A 21893-nucleotide genomic window follows, 5' to 3' on the forward strand; every position below is an offset into this window, starting at 1 on the left:
AACCACATATCCAGCACCGAAACACTTTAAGAAAAAGGTTTAATTCTGCAACCCAGGTTGGCCTCGTACTCGTAGCAATCCTATCTCGGCCTCCTGGATGCTGGGATTACAAACGTGCGCCGCCATACACAACCCCGTAACTCTTCATTTCTATATCCAATTTCTTAACACCCCCCCCAACCCTCTTCCTCTTGTATGTTATTTATGGAATGACTACCATGAGTCTGGCACTCAACTGGATTTGAGTTTTGGTTCCTGTTATTTCTCAGAAAGGGAGAAGTTGTTTCAAACAAGCCTAGCTTGACAATTTTCTGCTCCAGTCCATGTTCCCATGTGATCCAGAGGGCACACCTGGAAGACCAAGAGAGGGTGTATTTCTTGCCGCAACTGAACTACACAATATAGAATTTAAGGACTGTCCCATTTTCTTACACTCCAAAGAATGATACACCACTAATACACTTCTATTTGCTGGGGAAGGTGTCCAGATGCTAGATGGATGCCCCAGGAGAGTGAAGTCAGTTTTGTTCTGGTTAAAAGCATGGTCTGTGTTCATGTAGACTCCGTTTCCTTCCCTAGCCAGCCTTAGCTTTCACTCCTCCGGCGTTTGCACTCGGAATCCTCCTGTGGAGTGCCTTTCCCTCACCATCTTCCAAAAGATCCAAGCAGTTTACAATGCTCAGTTCTAGGTTTGGCTTTGGCTGCAGATAATCCTAACTTCAGCTTCGGCCTCTGCCAGCCACTAACCAGCTGTATTTCCTTCAGCAAATCCTTAATCTTCAACTCACAGGATTATCATAAGGATTATATTGTGCAATGCAGTCAGAATTCTTAGCATGGTACCTGGTACGTGTCCCGTTAACAAGATGTAAATTCTTCCTCCTCTGACTCTTTCTCAACTCCTTCTTATTAGGACCCTACACCTCTACAGTGGTGTTGATCATGTGCTGAGATGTTTTGCTACTTGTCTGTCTTAGACTTGGAAGAATTTGAGGAAGAAAATCTACCACCAGCTCGTCTTGGTCACAGCTGTAACCTCAGAGTACATTGCTCGCTCACATGATGTGTCCTTAATAAATGTTTGCACTCATTTCTACACAAAAGTACTAGTAAGCTTCCGTACAGGAAACTCTCTCTGCTGGGCTACTTCGCTAAGTTCTACAATCCCCGCAAGAATTTCCTTTCTGAAGGTGAGGTTGCCCACAGAGCAGGGGCACACACACACTAGTTAACCAAGATGTATTCGATGGAATAACACCAACAGAATTTACTGGAGTCTGTTCTATTGCCACCACTGTGTGTGTGTGTGTGTGTGTGTGTGTGTGTGTGTGTGTGTGTGTGTATGTGTGAATTCTGAGGGTCTCATAAGTCTTCTGTCAGGAGCCCCAGAGGCAGACACCCAGTTCCATGCAGAAAAACATGTTGAGGGGCTGGAGAGATGGCTCAGCAGTTAAGAGCACTGGCTGCTCTTCCAGAGCACCAGGGTTCAATCCCCAGTGCCCACATGCACAGCTCTCAAATGTCTGTAACTCCAGTTCCATGGGATCTGATGCTATCTTCTGGCATTCTTGGGTGCTGCATGCATGTGGTACATAGACATGCATACAGGCAAAATGCCCACACATATAAGATAAAATGGAAAAAAAATTGACCTTCCTATTGAATCCAAAGTACTGTTTTCTCCCAATGAGACTAAGAAAGAGGCCCAAGTGCTGACTTAGTCCTGTCCTGGGAGGAGTGAGTAGACTGAATCTTGAATTCTCAAGCATAGAAGGCTATTTAGGACTGATGGGGCTGGGAGAGGCCAACTCTGTCCAGTCACCAAATCTGTTCAGAGCTGGTGATGTCAGGTTACTTTTTAAAGGGACAGATGTCCCTTCAAATGGAAAGGCAATCCTTTGTTTTGTATGCTGGGTACCCTGGAGGTAAATAATGTGAAGGCAGGCCTTCACAGAAAGAGGGGAGGACTGGCCAAATTAAAGCCCACTGGGTGGGCTATCCATACTTTTAAAAGCCCCTCTTGATGTGTTTTCTTCCCCCCACCCTTAAAGCCTCCAGGGAGGACTTGGGCTCTGGCTCTGCAGGGCAGCTGCAGGAATGAGTCCTGAGTCTGGCGGCGGCTCACATTTCAGCACATGGCACAACTCCTCAGAAGCTCTTTAAAACACCCAGGAGATTCTGTGCTGGGAGCCCTTCCCTTCCAGTGTCCTCAGGCATCAGGAGACAAAGACCCCAGACACAATGACTCCTTGAGATCATCAGGGCCTCAGCTCCATTTATTTCGAACAGCCAGAGACCCCTTGTACAAGCAGCAGTCTTAAGTTGTGGGTACACTTTTCGTGCTAACCTGGGCAGGGGCTGAGAGACACACATGCAAATACGTAGTCAGACTCCTTTCTCTGAGGTTTAGAATTCTGGGAAATAATTCAGTTTCTGTAGGACTATATCTATAGGCCCCACTCAACCTGTACTCACGTAAGTAGTGGGTGAAATGCTGAACATTGAGTGCAATGTACATTTCCCATTCCTCTCGTTACAGACACAAAGAAGGTGAGCCCATGATGTTCTCAGGAACTAGCCAGAATTATGACAAATGGATATAACTCCCTTTTTTCTGGCCCTACAGAAGAGACTGCTCCTTGTGAGCTGCATCTGAACCTTTTATCACATGGAGATTAGGGTAAGGGAGGCTTCCAGGGAGTGACTCAGCCTGACCTGCCTCTCCCATAGCTAGAGGACTGTCGTTTATGCAAGCATCCAGGATCCAGGATGAGATGCCAAAGGCTGATGCTCTTAGCCCAGGCATGAGGCCTCATGGTAGTCAAGAACTGACTAGGGACAAATGCACACATGGGATCAGGGAGGCTTGGAGACGCTCAGTAGGTGAATCGCATCTTTTGTGAGTAGCCCAGCTTGTCTAGGTTAGGATGGCAGGCCAGCTGTACCATAGGAGGTGGCCCACAGAGCAGCAGCAGCACATCCTCTGCTGGAGCGGGCAGGTGCTGCTGGATCATGTCAGCAGTCACAAAGCCCTTGCTATAGGTCCAACCTGGAGTATAGGAAGGGAACATATGCTTCTGATCCACATCAGCAAGAGAAGGTGATGTTTCCAGGGCAGACCACTGGGAAGACCCAGAGGGGCTCCTGAGAAGGTCTCAGGTTGGAGTGGCAACTGTAGCCACATCCCCGCCACCCACCTAAAAAACAGGAGCCTCAAGGAGAGGGATCAGGACATCATTTTGTCTGTGCACACAGGGTTAGGATTCTGGCAGTGTCAGGAGGGTCTGTTTTACTGAAACCAGAACTCGCAGAGGGGCAAGGTCTTGATTTAGGTAACGAGGGACTATCCGGATGTTCAGAAATGACAAGATACCTTCTGGAGGATGGTCCAGAGTGAACCAGAGCTTAAACCGGTTAGGATGTTGGGCCTGCAGTTCCTCTAGGTCCTCCCGTAGGATGATGTCTTTTTCAGTCTGAAATGCAAATGGGGAAGCAGAGTCTTAGAAACCTTCGGCCCCCATCAGGCAAGGCCTTTGCTATGACAACTTTCCAACCAAGAAGGAAAGGGAAAGCTAAAGCATGCTCAGGTTCTAGGAAGAGTCAAGACCTGGCAGTGCTTGTAGGTGCTAAGGATCAGGAAGTGGCCTTCATTTACACATTACAAAGGATTATTTGACCAAGAAGGCCCAGGTTCCTATAGGCTCAGCAGGAGACACCTCCATCTTCTCTTGTTTTCCCTGGGAGGCAGGGAAGAGATTTGGCTTAATATTAGGTCTCCTTTCTTTCTATTCTTTCTCCCCCCCACCCCTGTATCTATTTCTATTTTATGAGTATTTTGCCTGAATGTTTGTAAGTGCATTGCATGGGTGCCCATTGCCCCTGGAACCCAGGAAAGAGTGTCAGATCTTGTAGAACTGGAGATAGAGAAGGTTGTAAGCTGCCATGCGGGGACTGGAAACCAAATCTGCATCTTTTTCTTGCCGGTCCCCCTCTTTCCTTCTTATTGTGATAGAGGACCCTGTATTCCCAGAGGGGCTTCTGGACAGACACTACAAGAGGCACCGGGCCAGTTCTCTCTCTCAATCCTATCTATTCACACAGCCAACTTCAAAGTGCTGGGACTGAGAAAAGCAAACCAACCTGGTTGGCAAAGAGCAGAAAGCACTGAGTTGGATCTTCGGGGACTTTCAGGATGGCCCGGACCAGCTGCAGCATTGGGGTGATTCCTGCACGAGGATACCCCATAGTGAGATGTGTTCTCCCCGCTCTATCCCAGCTCCTTCGCTGGCCAACTCTGCCATCTCAAAGCTTATCATTCACACTCCATGTGTTTTCCTGTTGTATCTAGTACTCGGCCTCCACTTCCATATTCACCAGGCCCTACATTTCTGGGCCTTAATATTCACCTAAGAACACAGTGTAGGAGCCCTTTGAAGGAGTCAATCTAAGACACTTGCTCTGAATGTCTCTTGGAGGTAGGAACACAAACATTATAGATTAGGCCAGATACAGTAGCACATGTCTTTCATTCCCAGCACCCTGTCATATTCCTGTGAGGACAGAGTGAATTCTGGGCCAACCAGAGCTACATAACAAGATCCTGCCTTAAAAAAAAAAAAAAAAAGTCATAGATTACAGACCACTACCATCCCTTCCCTTCTGTTTCAATGATAAGAGTCCTGGAACACTGCTTATAGGGGGTAAGAACATGTTCTTTGGAATCAGGCAGAGTCAGATTCAAATCCTAAATCCTGGCTGTGGCCATTACTAACTAAATAACCCTGTGGTAGCTGGGCAGTGGTGGTGCACATCTTTAATCCCAGCACTTGGGAGGCAGAAGCCAGCCTGGTCTACAGAATGAGTTCCAGGACAGTCAGGGCTACACAGTGAAACACTCTCTAAAAACCAAAAAACCAAAACCAACTAAACAAAAAAACCCCTGTGGAAACCTAAGTTCTAGGAACTCTCCATTTCCTCATCTGCAGAGGAGAAAGGCTCATGGTTACCTGCTTACAGACTAGTGGGTATGTTATAGACAGTGGTACTGTAGTAGTCTGTTTTGTGTGATACAGAGGATTGAATCTAGGACACCCAACATGCTAGGCAAGTGCTCCTCTACCAACGTGCTCACTGAAGTGGCCAGGCTGGCCTAGAACTCTGTTTTTATGTATGTAGCCCAGGCTGATTCTAAACATTTTGATTCTCTTGATTCAAACCCCAAGTAGCTGGAATTACAGGCCTGTACCACCAGGCCTGGCTTTTTCCTCCTCAACTATTCATACCTGTTTCTCTCGAAGTCATTAAATCCACTCAGTTTGTGGAGAACTCTCCTGATTTATTGCTCTCATTCTGTGAAAAATTATTTTTGTTTCTTCTTGCTTATGATTTCAGCTACTGGGGAAGTCTAGGCAGTGATGGGGGGGGGGTCCTTTGATTAATGGCTTGTCCTCTATTACAAAACCTGAGATCATGTAGGAATCTGCATAGCAAAACCCAGCAATGATAAGCAAAAGTATCCCTCCAGCGATACAGACCTGTCCCACCAGCAATCATTCCCAATTTCTTTGCCACTCGCAGTTCCGGTGGAGATTTTTTGTTGGGCTGAATGTTAAAATTCCCTGAGAAGTCAAGGGGAGGGTTAGAGTCAGTTCAGACAGGGACTAAGTAAACAAATGCAGAATTGAAAACATGCCCTAGGTTGTTTTAGCAGCTGCTATGAAATCTGATCCTGGGACTTGGGCAGAGGCTTGAGTTAAACCTGCCCTGACAATTACATGGGAAGGACAGAGGGGTTGGACTGTCTGCCTCCCATCAGTTCTCAGAGTAGGGGCACAGAAGCCCCACCCCAAAGAAACTTAGTGGTCCCACACTGCCTGCAAGATTCAGAGCCAAGTGAGGGAAAGAGAAGGTGTGTGGAGCAAAGACCCTCTGGCAGAGAACTGCTCCCTGGGTGAAGGTGGTAGGTAGGCATGGTGCCAGGGTGAATATCGTTTCCTGGTGGTCCAGAGAATCACCAGGGGGATGGTACAGCACCCAGCTGTTCCCTTGGGAAGGGCTAAAAGCTTTCTCTTTGGGTTCTTAACCAGAGGGAAGGCTCTGAGGGGGTGAAGGAGAAGCACAGGTTTGGTAATCTCCACGGCTGTCCGCCATGGCTGGTGAACATGGTGAAACCTGCCTTTCAGTAGCAGAGGTGCTTTAGGAGACCTTACACAGGCACAGAGCATGCGCACATCCAGACTGCGCCGGGAACTGCAGAGACAGAAGTGGGACAGCAGGGAGGGAAAAGGCAGATAGTCACCTTTCCCAGCATAACTGAGCAGCCCACTCGGCCCTCGGAACTCCACCACATCCCCAATCTTCAGGCTGTCCAGGTACTGAGACATCTTCCCTCCTTCGGGAAATTTGGGGTGCACACCTTTCAGATAAACCTGATGATGCAGAGAGGAAGAAAATGTGTGTGAATGTGTGTGTGTGTGTGTGTGTGTGTGTGTGTGTGTGTATGTGTATGCACACATGTAATGTGTGTGTGCCATGCCTGCCACAGCAAGGGTGGAGAGGTTGGAGAATAACCTCAGATGTTGATCTGTGTCTTTCATCTTGTTTCAGACAGGATCTTTCTTGTTCTTGAAAGGCTAGTGGGTCCCTAAACTCCGAGTTTATGGTAATTCTCAGGCACCCATCTCCCATCTCCCAGTAGAGGCACGCTGGGATTTCAGATGGATGAGCTACTGTGTCCAGATGCTGGGGAATACACACTTAGGCTTGTATGGCAAGGGCTTTACCCAAAGAGTAGGCCATCTTCCCAGCCCTGTGATTTCTTTTCTCTACTCTTACTTTGATGACAAGATCCACATAGCCTTGGTCTTCATCACTGGTGACAGGAGTGTAAGGCCTGATGACTAGACTTCCATCAATTCGGGCAGAGAGGTAGACATGCTTGCCTGGAACCATGGGGAGAGTTACATAAGCTGCTGTGGATGTTCTATGTCCCTGTCACCTTTCGAAAATACTCAAATCTGAGAGAAAAGGATATTTTGCTTCCTGATGTGAGTCCAAGGGACTGTCCCTTGGGGAGGATCCCTCAGCAATAGATCCTGCCTCCTCCCACCTGAGAAACTCCCTCCGCTACTACCAGGATCTTAGCAGCAGCAGGTGAGCAGAGGGTTTGCACAAAGGGAAGAAATCAGTGTTTGCTGGGGTGGGAGGGGGGTTATGATGAGTCCTACAGGAAAGAGGGAGGGCTGCTGGAGGTTAGAGATGTCTAGGGGCACAGAAGCCACACCCTAAAGGAGTGGTCCCTCACAGGCTGAAGGATTCCAAGCCAAGTGAGGAAAGGGGAATGGTGTGTACAGGGAAAAGAGCTAAGCAGTGACTCGCCCTCCTAGGATGCCAAGGAGAGAAGCCCCACTCCCTTTTCCTTACCCACAGGCAGTCCCAGAATGTGGTGGGCGGTGGGCAGGGCAAAGCGGAACCTCCTGGTGTTGTGGCTCACAGTCTAGAGGATGGATGACAAAATGTTTCATCAAAGTCCCTTGGAGCAATCCAACCCCCGTGGATGCTATTCCTAAAAGTAGGGGAACTTCGGTCCCCTCTCTACTCTACTCCCCTTCTTCACAACTTACCGTCTTATCCAGCAATCGTAGCAGGTACTTCTCATCCGGGTCCTGGAGAGTGACCTTCGGCCGGCGGGATCTTCGAACCAGATAGGTACCCACAGCCAGTCCGAACAGAGTCAGCAGCCCCACCCCCAGAGAGGCTAGCAGGACCGGGCTCTAGGGGTAGAGGAGGAGGCGTGATCGCCACGCTGAAGAAGAGCCAGGGAGTGGGTGGGGGACCAGGGATGAAGATCCGAGCTCCAGCGAGGGAGAATGCCAAAGCCACACAAGTGAGCGGAGTAGCGTCCCCAACCCGCAGCTGGTGCAGCGAGACCCCGGCATCCAGGGCTGGCCTGCCCAGCCCCGTGGAGCCGACTGCCCAGAACCAGCTGAGGCGGGGACCCCGGGCTCAGGGCACCGAACAAGGGTCTTACCGGTTGGATTCCCATGACCTAGGGCTGCGTCCGGCTCCAGTGGGGCTGACAGATCCCATAATGCGCCGCGGGGCGGGCCCGGGGGCGGAGCTTTCCGGGGCGTGGTCTATGGGGGCGGGCCCTGTGGCCCGCCTCTTCCCTGCGGATTGGGTGGTCCAAGGATGCGTGCGGTTAGCTAGGCAGTCCCCACCCACTTCTTTCTAGCTTTCTGGTCTCCACCACTTACAGTACCCCAAAGCGAAGGGATGACGGTTCTGTCTAACATGGATTCAGGCTAATTCGAGTGATAAGAAATCTTCTAGCGGGTTTGGAAACTTCATGGAAAGTGGAGTGTTGAGCCAGAGACAGGCTTAAAGTAGAACAGGAAGTCATCAGATGGCAATTCTTGTTTTTTTCCCAGCCTGTTGCCTTGCCAGACAATTGTACTGTGTGGCTGATGTTTCAGGAAACTGGCAGGGCAACTTCATTTCCTAGTCCTTCAAACAAAACAACTGATTCTGCTCACAGTATCAGTTCATCAGAATCAGTCAAGAGGGGCTGGGAAGATGGCTTCGTAGTTAAGAGTTCATCACTCTTGTGCAGGACCCTGGGTTGGGTTCCCAGCACCCATATACTAGACCGTCTGTCATCCTAATTCTAGGAGTTCTGGTGTCCCCTTCTGGCATCCTCGGGCACTACACACACGGTGCACACACATACACACATACGTACACGAAGGCAAAACACTCATACACAAAACAAAGATAAAACAAATATATTTTAAAAATCAAGGGGTTCCTTTTGGTTCAAGTCAAGCTTCCCACAAGCGTGGGTCCTCACCAAGACAGGTAATACTACACAAGAATTATGCCTCTAGCCCCTAGTGGCCCTGCGACCTTGGACAACTTACTCCATTCCTCTGCATTTCTTCATCAAGAGGTGATATAGTTTGTAATCTTTGGGCATTTGGTTCATAAGGTTATTCTGAGGAGTGGTGAGATGTGCTTGTCTTTAGTGTAATGTCTGTCAGAGGGCAAAATGCTAAATGGATAGCAGCTACTGCTGTAAGTCAGAAGACAGCTCCACTGCCCCATGAGGGGTTAGGACTCAGCTCTGCTGACATTGTAAACATGGGACAGGAATTAGAAACTGACACAGGAAGCCGCTGGGTATGTGCATTTGCCAAGATGAACATGCTTTCTGACACACACGTTTCCCAAAGAGAGTGACATTTGCTGTTTAAGATAGAGTGATGGATGAAAGGTCCGTACATGACACTACCGACATCCGAAATGAACACCTTCAGGGCACTGGGGACAATGAAGTCTTGGTTTCCAGTCAACTGTGAGTGATCCAAGTGAAGTTTTGTTTTCTTTTCTGGGCTTGCTGAGATGCACTGGAGCCCCTGACGTCCCCTCCTGGCCGACCACCACTGGCCTTTCCACTGCCTGGTGGGATGCAGCAGGGGGAGAGATACAGAACAAGAGGAGAGGGTACTTACAGTCAAGGGGCACACAACGAGGACCACTGGATCAGGCATGTGAGACTGGCTTCTGCAGACTGCATCCTCTCAACTGCCATGTCACATAGGCAGGACAACAGGCCTTGCGGGTAGGTAGGCCGTAGCCACAAAGGGCTGACGAGACTGACAAGACCATGCCCAACCTCCACGTCTTTCAGGAGTAGCAGCCTGACTAGTATCACATATTAACCATCCTGTAGACCTCACAGGTCATTCCAGTCATCCCATAGGTTACATATTCGCCAGGCTCATTACTCTAAGGCTGGAGCACCACTCCCCTTCTCTGCCTCCCCTGAAGGAGCCTTAAAAAAGAGACCTTGTTTTGTGTGGAAGGGGGAACTGAAGCTTTCCTTCAATAACCCCCCCCAAACATCATTATATTGGCTTAAACAATGATTTAATTCAGCACCTCATGGACCCCCTCTCCCTGAAAACCCTAAAAATAATAGATAGTTGGGTGCTGGGCAGTGGTGGTACAAGCCCAGCAGTAGGGAGGCAGAGGCAGAGGCAGGCAGATCTCTGTGAGTTTGAGACCTTGTATGGCAAAGCACATGTTAGTGAGAGATAAGCATATATATATATACACACACACACACACATATATATATATATATATATGTATATATATAAACATTGTATATGATAAGCACACAATTTTATGTAAATTAAAAAATACAAAACAGATTAAAGGAAGTGGTGGCGCACACCTTTAATCCCAGTATTTGGAGGCAGAAGGCAGGTGGATCTCTGAGAGTTTGAGGCCAGCCTGGGCTACCAAGTGAGTTCCAAGAAAGGCACAAAGCTACACAGGGAAACCCTGTCTCCAAAACCCAACAAAACAAAACAACCCATTTTGTTGGCCTCAAGAGGAGCCAGTGCCCTTAACTACTGAGCCATCTCTCTAGCTGTAATAATTTATCTCTTTTAAAAAGATTTCTTTTTATTTCATGTGTATGGGTATTCTGCTTGCATGTATGTGTGTGTACCAAGTGTGTGTCTGGCACCTGCAAAGGCCAGCAAAGGACATCAGATCCTCTGCAACTGGAGTTCAAAATGGTTGTGAGCCACCATGTGGGTGCTGGGAACCAAACCCATGTCTTCTGAAAAAGTGGTAAGTTCTCAAAACTTCTGAGCCTCCCTACAGCCTCTTCTAGTAGTAATAAATATATCAGTATCAACAGACATCATGAAGCACTGTGGGATAGATTTAATGAAGTAGTTACAGGGCCTTCACACACAAAAAAAATTGAAGACATAACAGAGGCCTTCTCCACTTCAGTGGGGAGCAGCTCATCTCTCTAGAAGTGCGTCTTGCTCCTTTTCTTGAACCCGACGGCCAATCTTCACTAACCTTGGTTCGATCTTAAATATGTTCAGCATCCGACCACTTCTCACCACCTTCCCTACTGTTGCTCTGGCCGAAGCACCACATTTTCTGCGGATTCCTGCAGTTGCATCCTCACTAATCTCATTTCCACCTCCATCCTGCTCCAATTACTTTAATTGTAATTAATGTATTGATTTAATTTAATTCTTTTTTTAAATTTTTTTTTTATTTTTTGTTTTTTTTGAGACAGGGTTTCCCTGTGTAGCTTTGTGCCTTTCCTGGAACTCACTTGGTAGCCCAGGCTGGCCTCGAACTCAGAGAGATCCCCCTGCCTCTGCCTCCCGAGTGCTGGGATTAAAGATGTGCACCACCACTGCCCATCTTAACTCACTTTTTTAAAGGGGGGGTATCTCACCATGTAGCCTTGGCTGACCTGGAATTCACTATGTAGACCAGGCTGGCCTTGAACCCACAGGTACCTGCCGGGTGCTTCCTCCAGTGCTGGGACTGGCTTCCATCTATTGCTTTAGTGCATTGTGCCACTCCCCTGATAGAAAACTTCCACAGCTCCTCTGGAACACCCTCACATATCTGTCTAACATCTCTGCTCCCTCTTCAGTGTGCGGGAGCAGACTCCAGGGGGGACAGTATCTGTTTACTTATGTATCCTAAGTGCTTTGACCAGTATGACTAATAAAGAGGTAAGAAAGGGCTCTGGGAAAAATACACAAAAGAAAAGGTAATGTCTGCTGCTGGTAAGTGAAGAAGTCTTGCACTCCCTGAACACCAGGGAGCTGTTTGGCAGACGTGCCAGACTTCCCTAGTGGAGCAGACACTACAGGCTTCATGTGGCAACAACTCCCTTGCCCTCCAGTCCCGGGGGGAATCTAGTGAGGGGTGATTCACTGAGGCTTGGATGGATACTGCTCACACAGAGGCTCTGCATCACAGCTGAGTCATGCTAATCTAAGGAAAGCTCTGATTTTATAAGGGGACTGCTATCAAACCTGCCCAACCTCTGCGGCTCGGGGAGACATTATCTTTATTATTCTGGTTAGGGAACAAACAGATCTTCTCTAGGGAGGAAGGAGAATTCTCATTGCTTCAATATCACTGGAGAGGCAGCCTCTAAATCTCTGCAGAGGGAGTTGCTGTCTTTATAAACAAACCTGCCCTGGACCCTGGAGAAAGAGATTTAGCTTCCAGGGCTGTTTGCAGCCTGGTTCTAAAAAACAAAACAAAACAAAACAAAACAGAAAGGATGAAAGATGGCTCAGTGGTTAAGAGCGTGGTCTGCTCTGGTACAGGTCCTAAGTTCAAGATATGGTTCCTAGCACCCATGTCAGGTGACTCATTAATGCCTATAACTCAACTCCAGAGAGATCTGATGCCTCTGACCTCTGCAGGGACATGCGCTCATGTGAATATACTGACACCAGTACACAGACACATGACTAAAAATTATTTTTTTTAATCTAAATAAAAAGCTGGGGTAGGTTGGTGGTGGCTGCGAGGTGGTGGTGGCTGCGGTGGCACACACACCTTTAATCCTAGTACTAGGAGGTAGAGGCTGGTGAATCTCTGTGAGTTCAAGGCCAACATGGTCAACAGAGAGAGTTCAAGAACAGCCAGGGCTACACATAGAAACCCTGTCTTGAACCCTCCTCCCCTCACTCGCCAAAAAAAATCTAAATAAAAAAGTAAAATAAAAAAGCCAGAGGGTCAGCAAGATGGATGCTCTTCCAGAGTACCTGAGTTCAATTCCTGGTGGCTCATAACCACCTGTGACTTCAGTTCCAGGAATGGATGCCTTCTTCTGGCCCTGTGGGCACCATGCATACATGTAGTTCACAGACATACATGTAGACAAAACCACCACGTAGAAGTAATAAGCCAATAAGGAAGTGCATGCCTTTAATCTTATCACTGGAGGCCTGGGGTGGGGGACAGAGGCAGGTGGATCTCTATGAGCTCAAGGCCAGGGGGTTTACAGAGCCTTCCCTGGGGGACACAGTCTTTAAAAAAAAAAGATAATGTAAGTGTATTGTTTATTATTTATTTTTAAGACAGGATCTCACTATGTAACCCTGGCTGGCCTGGAGATCTGCAACTCACTATGTAGACCAGACTAACTTTGAACTTACAGAGATCCTCCTGCCTCTGCCTCCCAAGTGTTGGGATTAAAGGTGTGTACTACCATGCCTGGCTGAATTAGTTATTTTTAATGATGTGCACATGGTCTCTCATGACATTCTGTTTTTGTTTGTTCATTTGTTTTGAAAAGGAGGGAAACAGAGAGATTGTGTGTGTGTGCGTGTGTGCGTGTGTGCGTGTGTGTGTGTGTGTGTGTGTGTGTGTGTGTGTGTGTGTGTGTGTAGTGACAAAGGACAACTTGCAGGAATCAGTTCTCTCCTTCCACCTTGTTGGGTTCCAGGAGTTGAACTCAGGACATCAGGCTCAGTAGCAAGCTTTACCCCCTGAGACACCTTGCTGACCCAACATTCTCTCCTTCCTTCCTCCCTCCCTCCCTCCCTCCCTTCTTTCTTTTTCTTTTCTTTTCTTTTCTTTCTTTCTTTTCTTTCTTTTTTTAAAATTACCAGTAACTCCAGGGTTTGGATCTCCAGAACTCATTTATTTATTTGTTTGTTTATTTAAGATTTACTTATTTATTATTTATATAGTGTTCTGCATGTATACCTCCATGCCATAAGAGGGCACCAGATGTCATTATAGATGGCTGTGAGCCACCATGTGGTTGCTGGGAATTGAACTCAGGACCTCTGGAAGAAGAGTCAGTGCTCTTAACCTCTGAGCCATCTCTCTAGCCCCTTCTTCTTCTTCTTCTTCTTCTTCTTCTTCTTCTTCTTCTTCTTCTTCTTCTTCTTCTTCTTCTTCCTCCTCCTCCTCCTCCTCCTCCTCCTCCTCCTCCTCCTCCTCCCCCCCCCTCCTTCTCTTCTTTTCTTCTTTTTTTTCTTTTTGAGGACTACACAGGGTAATCCTGGCTGTCCTGGAACTTTCTCTGTAGACCAGGGTAGTCTCACACTTGGAGATCAGTCTGCCTCTGTTTCCTGAGTGCTGGGATGAAAGGTGTGTGCTGCCAAGTCTCTCCCAACATCCTTTTTCTAATGCAAAGGAGAATAAACATTGCAGTGCAAAGCAATTGACTATGCGAAGTCCTCGTTTCTCTAGCTTTGAGAAAAGTTTAAAAAACAGTAGACAAAGAGGAGGAAAGACTGTAAAAGCCAGGGGGCATGGACGACACCAAGGAAACAGCCTTCCAGACAAAACAGGACCCGCACGTGTGTGAACTCAGAGAGACGCTGACAGCGCGCACAGGAACGCACAGCTCTCTTAGATGGGTTCCCCGCGCCCGGAGATGAAGTGGGCAGGCGCTTCTTTCCGGAAGCTATCTCCATTTGCCAACTCCTCAAAAAGGAAAAACTCAGTTTCCTCCAGCACGGTCTCACTGTGTAGACAAACCACATCTAAGGGGAGCCCTGTGCCCAGCTGCCGATGGCCAACCTAAAACAAACTCAATGGCACTTTTGGAGATGTTTCATTTCATAATGGCTTCTGTTGATCTTTGTTTGTTTTTTGTTTTTTCAAGACAGGTTATTTCTGTGTTGCCATGGCTGTCCTGGAACCTGCTTTGTGGACCATGCTGGCCTCAAACTCAAGAGATCTGTAGCAAGCTTTCTTGTTGTACTTTCTTGGACCACCAGCCCGCAAATAATGACACAGTGATTTATTATTATGAAAGCTTGGCCTTTAGTTTAGGTGTGTCCCCAACTGGCTCTTATAACTTAATTATAACTTATAACTGCTTCTATTAATCTACATTCTGCCACGTGGCTTTTACCTTTCCTCAGTACAGCACTTGCTCCCCATCTCACTGGTGTCTCTCCGCCCTCTCTCACCAGAAGTCCTGCCTATTCTATCCTGCCTAGCTATTGGCCATTCAGCTCTTTATTAAACCAATCAGAAAGTGCCTGGGCAAAGATACATCTTCACAGTGTACAAACATCCTGCAACAGAGATCCATCTGCCTCTGCCTCCCTAGTGCTGGGATTAAAGTTCCACCACTGCCCAGCTGTTTTTTGTTTTGTTTTGTTTTGTTTTCTTTTGTTTTAAATATACCTTACTTGTCTTTTGCTTAGCTATTATGGTCTCCGATTTTGTGTTTATATGGGTTTGTGTGTGTGTGTGTGTGTGTGTGTGTGTGTGTGTGTGTGTCTTGCGCTTTTTCTTTTTCTTTTTCTCTCTTTGTTTTATTCTGGGTTGTTTGTTTATTTTGCTCTTTGTTTTCTAAAGAGAGAGAGAGAGAAAGAAGGCATGGAGTTGGGGTAGTGGGGAAGTGGGGAGGACCTGGGAGGAAATGAGGAAAAGGAAGCCATGATCAGAATATACTGCATGAAAAAAAAATTTTTTTTTTTGGTTTTTCGAGACAGGGTTTCTCTGTAGCTTTGGAGCCTGTCCTGGACTAGCTCTGTAGACCAGGCTGGTCTTGAACTCACAGAGATCTGCCTGCCTCTGCCTCCGAAGTGCTGGGATTACAGGCGTGCGCCACTACTGCCTGGCAAAAAAATATTTTAAAGGAAAAGGTAGACAATGGGAAAACATGCTAGAGAAGTCCAGGATCACTCAAGGGAAAACAGACAGCATTTTTTTTTTTTTTAAATTGAGGTTCATCTCTTATTCATTAGAGAATTAACATCTTTTTAATTTTTGCCCTTTTTTCTTTCTTCTTCTTCTTCTTCTTCTTCTTCTTCTTCTTCTTCTTCTTCTTTTTAAAATAGTCTTTCTCTGTTGCTCTGGTTATCTTGAAACTAGCTCTGTAGATGAGGGTGGCCTGGGATTAAAGGTGTGCGCCATCATGTCTAACCCCATCCCCCTTTTAAGACTGGAGTTTCATGTAATAGCTCTTGCTATGTTACTATGTATTGAGGGTAACTGAGAATTTTTGAGCCTCCACAAGTGCTGTGATTATAGGCATGGGCCATGACATCTGGTTTCCTAGCACAGAGTGTGTGTGTGTGTGTGTGTGTGTGTGTGTGTGTGTGTGTGTGCATGCGCACGTGTGCACATAAGGAGGCCAGAGGATGAGCTGTTGTGATGTTTTAGGAGCACTTCACCTTTGTTTGTGCCATCAACCACCAATTCAGAAAATGCCCCACAGGCTTGCCTAAAGGCCAGTGTTACAGAAGCATTTTCTCGGTTGAGGTTCCCTCTTCTCAGACATGTCTAGGTTTGTGTGTCAAGTTTACAAGAACCAACCAGTGAGGGGGCCACTTTGGAGACTAAATTGCGTAAGTACTGTATTCACAAGGAGGAGAATACTTGGTCAACAGATGGATTTATTTCTCTCTTCCTAGACCCAGTCCTTGCAGAAATCCCCCAGAACCTCTAATCCTCCTCTTTTCCCCCTTCCGTCCAGACTCTGATCTGTATGATTTTTATGGGGAACTCAAGAGATGCTGTCACCAGCAGCTTTATACAACTAATCTCCATCACAGAATCTTCCTCATAAAATACCATCTGGTCCAACTGACCTCTCACCAAAGGTCCTACTAAGGTATAGTGAGCACAGCGTTTGGGGTAGTCCATGGGGTCATAGCCCAGCAATATCTGCCCCTGTTGTAAGTAGTTCAACTTAGTCTGAGCAGAGCCTGTCCATACTGCTACCCGGATGATTTTCTGTGGCTTATCCAGGACCACCAGTAAGTAGTTGCCTTTTACAGGGTTCATGACCCATAAGCAGTCATCATTGAGAATGTAGGCATACTGTGGAATTGTATTCCAAAATGAGAACATGTCCGTGAAGACAGTAGCAACAGGGTTGTCTGGTTCTCCCAAGTCTTTGTCTTGCCCCACAGGAAAGCATGTGTCTTCAAACTCAGAGTAACTGCCCATGTGGTAGAAGATGGAGGAACCGAAGTGAATTGGAACATTTTGAGACAGGAGAAGACTGAATTCAGAGAGAAGCAAGTGAGTGGGAACGTCCATGGGGAAGAGGAGCAAGAAGGAGACCAGGCGGGGGAGGTCCCTGGTGTGGAAAACCTTCCCAGAGATCTTCATGCTAGAGAAGTCCAGGATCACCCAGGGGAGCTCTTCCCAGGCTAACACTGCCCAGTAGATGTCAGACACAAACCTGGGTGCACACATCACATTATCTCCTAGCAACAGGAAGTAGTCAGAGAGATTGCTGGCAAAATTCATGAGGAGGGCAGAATTCGTTTTCTGCCTAGAATAAAGCGCTTCACAAGGTGAGGTATGGTTTATGCTCTTTGCTAAGGAGCCACCAAGCAGACCGTGGACCACTGCCAGCCTCCCGGATTCAATGTGTGGCAGGAAGAGACCTGAAATGTTGGCAACTGTTTGGTTGAGCCATTTGGGGTCAGTGTCTGACAGAAGGACCAATACCAGCATATTTTCCAAGTCTTGTTCTGTGGAAGCTTGGAACACAGACTTCAGGGTGTCCAAGAGGTAACTCCCAGGGGTACGCTGCACTGAGGAGATCCCCACCGTCAGCAGGCCTGAGGAACACAGAGACACCCTCAGTACTTCAGCAAGGGAGGTGGGTCACAGGACTTGCTTCCCAGCCCTTCACCTAATGCCAGTTCCCAAGCCAGGTTCGCATCAGCTTCTCCTGGGAGTATAGGGTTGTGGGAGGTGAATACCTGCTCAAAGGTTTGAGTCTCACTAGCTCACTCAATATCTTGAAAGGCTCATAGGAGATGCTTCACAGAGGGTAAGGCTCTCTTTGGTATGGAACTATGTAGCTATTGCCATGAAGCCAATTCTCTTAGCCTGGCCTTGACCATTAGAGTTATCTCAACTACTGTGGACTACCCAGTCCTGGACTAGAGCCTCCTCAAGTCCCTTTAAATCCTCCACATGTCTGGCCAGTCCAGTTCACTGAGCTGTGCAGTTCAGTGGCCGCTGAGTTCACACTACCTTCTTTTGTGACTACCCGCTTCTTCCTCCACCCCTACCCCAGTCTTCCTGGTTCCTCTTCCATCCATCTTCCCTTCCCCGGAAGCCTGGCATGAATGAACATCACCACGGGCTCCCTCACAGTGTCACTCTGGCCTTTTGGTCCTGCTGGGCATTCAAGGGGGATCAGGTAGGAGGAAAATGAACCTAAGTGGAAACCTGTACTGGCTGGCCCTCAGTCCTTTAGACCCTACTCTCCTTTTCCAGATGAAAGACAATGCCTGGCCATTTCCAGGTCCAGTGGCCCCTTCCACATACTCACACTTTCCCTGGAGAAAGGTTCCAGCCAGGAATGTGTAGTTGGCATGCTGGAGTACACCAGAACTTTTCTGCATCTTGGTGAAGTATTTCAGGTGGTTCTTGATTTCAGAGCTGATTTGCTCCTGAGCTATCTGCTGAATTATTTTCCTCTTTTCATGCTGAATACAAGATGATATATCTTCAGCCCCAAGGGTGATTCTTAGGATCCTCTGGAGACAACTAGGCATGTGTCCTCTTTAGGGCAGTTTGGGTGACCCCAGGATCCATCACATGGAATCTGTTAGGACCCAGCTTTCTGCTCTCCCCTCCTAGTCATGACCTCCCGCATCCCCCCCAACCCAGAACTTGCCAGCCACAGCCATGTGGCCCTGGAATCCTGTAGAGTGAGAACCTGCCCACTAAGCCATTGCCCACATGTCATTTCTTTACCGTGGGTCAAGCTGGCAAACATTGTCAAACTTGACTCAGGCCTCTGCTGGGTTCTGAAAGACAGAGCCTGGCCTTGTCTTTAACGTCTTCTCCATGCTGCCTCAGCCTGAGACTCACTTGCTGAGTCTCACTATACACAGCTCTGCTGCCCAAAGCCTCAGCTGCCCTGGGTGTGTGCTGAGGTTCACACTGGAGGAAGTTACTTCCGATATTATCTGCTATGGTAGGTGTGCTGAGGAGGTGGCAGCAGACAGGTGTTCCTCATCACCTGTGTCCTGCTGGTCAACACCTCCTCTGAAGGTGCCTATGCTCTCTCTATGCCTGGAATGCCTGCTCCTCTTCCTGCCCTTCCCACATCCTATAAGTCCCAAGTCCAGTTCAAAGGTAACCTCCTCTCTGACACTGTCTAGATTCCTTATACCCTCTCCTTTAGCACTGCCATGATGAGCCTAGAGCCTTTAACCCTCTCTTGTGAAGGGTGGAGATGCCTCTAGTCCTAGTACTCACCAGCGATGTGTTATACTCGACACGTGCTGATTTATTCTCTCCAATAAAGAATCCCAGGATGACGAAGGATGCCATGACTCTGATATATCTCCACAGGCAGCCTTGCATGGTTCCAGGAGCCACTGTGGAAGGAAGCTGAGCAGCAGTAGATCCCAAGGGCCTCCCACTCAGAGAGCAGGGGTGCCCTTCCTGTGTGGCATGCCATTGTCCTGAGCCCACCCTTCCTGGACTGAGCGTTCCCAATACTCGATTATTGTCTTAACGTTTTTCGTACAAATTTTCTCTTGCCCCTGTTTTTAGCCATCTCAAGAAAGATAACACACAAAGGCTTCATTCTGCAGAGCTCCTACCTTCTCTATGCTCCCAAGTGAACTGGAGAGGATATGTTTGCAAGAAGAGGAAACGGAGGCTGTAGGTAAAAGTGCTTGCTAGCAAGCTTGATGACCTGAGTTCTATCTCTGGGATCTACATGGTGGAAGGAGAGAACCAACTCCTGGAAATTGTCCTCTGACCTCCACACAGATGCCATCATGTGCATGTGCCTATATATGTGTATACACATACTTAAAGAAAGAAAGAAAGAAGTAAATTCACAAGTGTAACATGTCGCCTGCAGGTAATAGACTTTCTGGCACTTTCCTGCTGTGTGAACTCTGTTCCCATAGACCTTTGTTTACTCCCTTGGGAGAAATGCCCTCAGCAAGATGTTTCCTCCCTCCTCCTCAGCAATGCAGCTTAGTGTGCTCAAGACATTATGTAAACAGTCCCCATTTCACCGTGAGACCTCCTGCAGCCTGAGCACATCTGGTGATAGTGATGAGAAATAGTATGTTTGCTGCTGTTTCTCTGTAAGCTGCCTGGAATAAAAGTTTCACAGAATTCTGGTAAAGGTACTAGCCTAGAGTCCTCTGGTTCTGTTCAATCTCAAATTCAACTTCCATTCCTTGGCAATGGTCACTGGCAGGTTGTGATAGTAATAAACTATTTTTAAAATGTGTTTAGGTATTTTACCTGCAAGTATGTCTGTGTGCTACATATGTGTCTGGTGCATGTAGGGAACAGAAGAGGGTGTTGAATCCCCTGGAACTGGAGTTACAGATGGTTGTGAGCCACTGCCTGGGTGCTGGGAATTGAACCAGGGTCCTCTGGAAGAGCAGCCAGTGTTCTTAACCACTGAGCCTGTCCAGCCTACATAATACTTTTTTTTAAATGGCTGGGGTGGTAGTGGCACACACCTTTAATCCCAGCACTTGGCGGGGCAGAGGCAGGCAGATCTCTGTAAGTTCAAGACCAGCCTGGTCTACAGAGTGAGTTCCAGGATAACTAAGGCTACACAGAGAAACCCTGTCTCAAAAAACAAAACAAAGTTTAAATGAAGAGGAAGTTTAGGGTTAAGTGTTAATTATATTCCCTCCCAAGTATAAAATTCAAGCCAACGTCTTCCTGTGGGGATTAGTGATAATTAAATTAGATCTCATCTCTCAATTCTATACTTACTTTTGGGCCCTGATCCTTTCCAGGATTATGTTAAGTAGATAGACAAGGTTTTGGGTGAAGTCAGAAGGACTTGGTGTATCTACATCACGGTGGACTGCAGGGATCCATACAAACCTGGAAGGAACCAGAAATTTCTATTCAGGACCACATCTTCACCAAATTTTCAGTGCAAAATCTATTGAAGTCTTTCTGAGCAGCAGAAAATGCTGTTCGAGGGTTAACTGGAGAAGAATTTTCTCTGAAATCAAGAAAAAGAAAAAAAAAAACAAACCTTAATGTTGAAGGATGTAGTCCCAGAGTGGCTTCTCTGAGGTTGTTGTAGCTAGTCACTCCTCCCAGGAAACCTCACCTGACAACCATTGTTCAGCCTGAATGGGTGCTGTGTGTCAATCTGGCCTTACATCAGGCACCTGCTACTCAGTGAGGTGGGGACATAGTTTTAAAACCAGCCTTTCAGTCTTGTGACTTGCAATTGGAATGTTACCTGCTAGTTTGAGTCAACAAGTGTGGATTCTGAGTTATCCCTTCCTTATCAGAGGGCCCCATGGGCCGGTCAGCACTGTGTGTTCCCACCTGCCGTCTGTGATACCTGGTGGATTGCCATGAAATTGTACTCAAATATCCAGCTCTCCTTTGGACTTAGAAGTGTGCAGTAGCCCTCTGAAGTTTCCCTTTATTTTTTATTTTTTGTTTTTCGAGACAGGTTTTCTCTGTGTAGCTTTGCTGCCTATCCTGGAACTCACTCTGTAGCCCAGGCTGGCCTCAAACTCACAGAGATCCGCCTGGCTCTGCCTCCCGAGTGCTGGGATTAAAGGCGTGCGCCACCACCACCACCCTGCCCTTTATTTCTTTTTATCTGTTCTTTTTCACTGCTGGGACTGTATTTCCAATACTATTGCTTCCTCCTCCCCTATGTGGTGGTCTGAATGAGAATGGCCCCCATAGGCTCATGTGTGAATACTTGGTCCCCAGTTGATGGAACTGTTTGGGAAGGATTAGGGGGTGTGGCCAAGACAGAGGAGGTGGGTCACTGAGGGTGAGCTTTGAGGTTTTAAAAGACTGGTGCCATCCTCCATGTCTCTCTACCTCATGGTTATGTCTCAAGAGGTGAGTGCTCAGCTCCAGCTCCAGTCCCATGCCTGTATACCTACTGCCATGCTCCCCACCATGATGGGCATGCACTCTAACCCTCTGAAATGCTGAGCCCCAAATAAACTCTTTCTGCTGTCAGTTGCCTTGGTCATGGTGTCTTATGGCAGCAATAGAAAAGTAACAAAGACACTCCTCCACCTTCCTTTTCCTCTTCTCCTTTTCCTTGTCTTCTTCCTCCTCCTCTCCCTCCTCCTCCT

General features: G+C 47.4%; 2 protein-coding genes across 2 annotated transcripts; both read right to left on the reverse strand.

Moving 5' to 3' along the window:
• Positions 1 to 2246: 2246 nt before the first annotated feature.
• On the reverse strand, positions 2247 to 8111 carry LOC118593081 (NADH-cytochrome b5 reductase 1). The gene is made up of 9 exons (XM_036202324.1): positions 8030 to 8111; positions 7623 to 7772; positions 7423 to 7495; positions 6835 to 6941; positions 6299 to 6428; positions 5535 to 5618; positions 4141 to 4226; positions 3374 to 3473; positions 2247 to 3049 (listed from the first exon to the last, which is right to left on the reverse strand). The coding sequence occupies exons 1-9, from the start codon at positions 8042 to 8044 to the stop codon at positions 2877 to 2879; spliced, it is 918 nt and encodes a 305-aa protein (XP_036058217.1). The 5' UTR covers positions 8045 to 8111; the 3' UTR covers positions 2247 to 2876.
• An 8149-nt stretch (positions 8112 to 16260) lies between these two features.
• LOC118592823 (alpha-1,3-mannosyl-glycoprotein 4-beta-N-acetylglucosaminyltransferase-like protein MGAT4E) lies at positions 16261 to 19176 on the reverse strand. The gene is made up of 3 exons (XM_036201922.1): positions 19048 to 19176; positions 18113 to 18269; positions 16261 to 17390 (listed from the first exon to the last, which is right to left on the reverse strand). Exons 1-3 carry the CDS (start codon positions 19153 to 19155, stop codon positions 16261 to 16263), a joined length of 1395 nt encoding a protein of 464 aa, XP_036057815.1. The 5' UTR covers positions 19156 to 19176.
• Between the last annotated feature and the right edge of the window lie 2717 nt (positions 19177 to 21893).

This window comes from Onychomys torridus, chromosome 11, assembly GCF_903995425.1.
Source record: "Onychomys torridus chromosome 11, mOncTor1.1, whole genome shotgun sequence".
NCBI classification, from domain to species: Eukaryota; Metazoa; Chordata; class Mammalia; order Rodentia; family Cricetidae; genus Onychomys; species Onychomys torridus.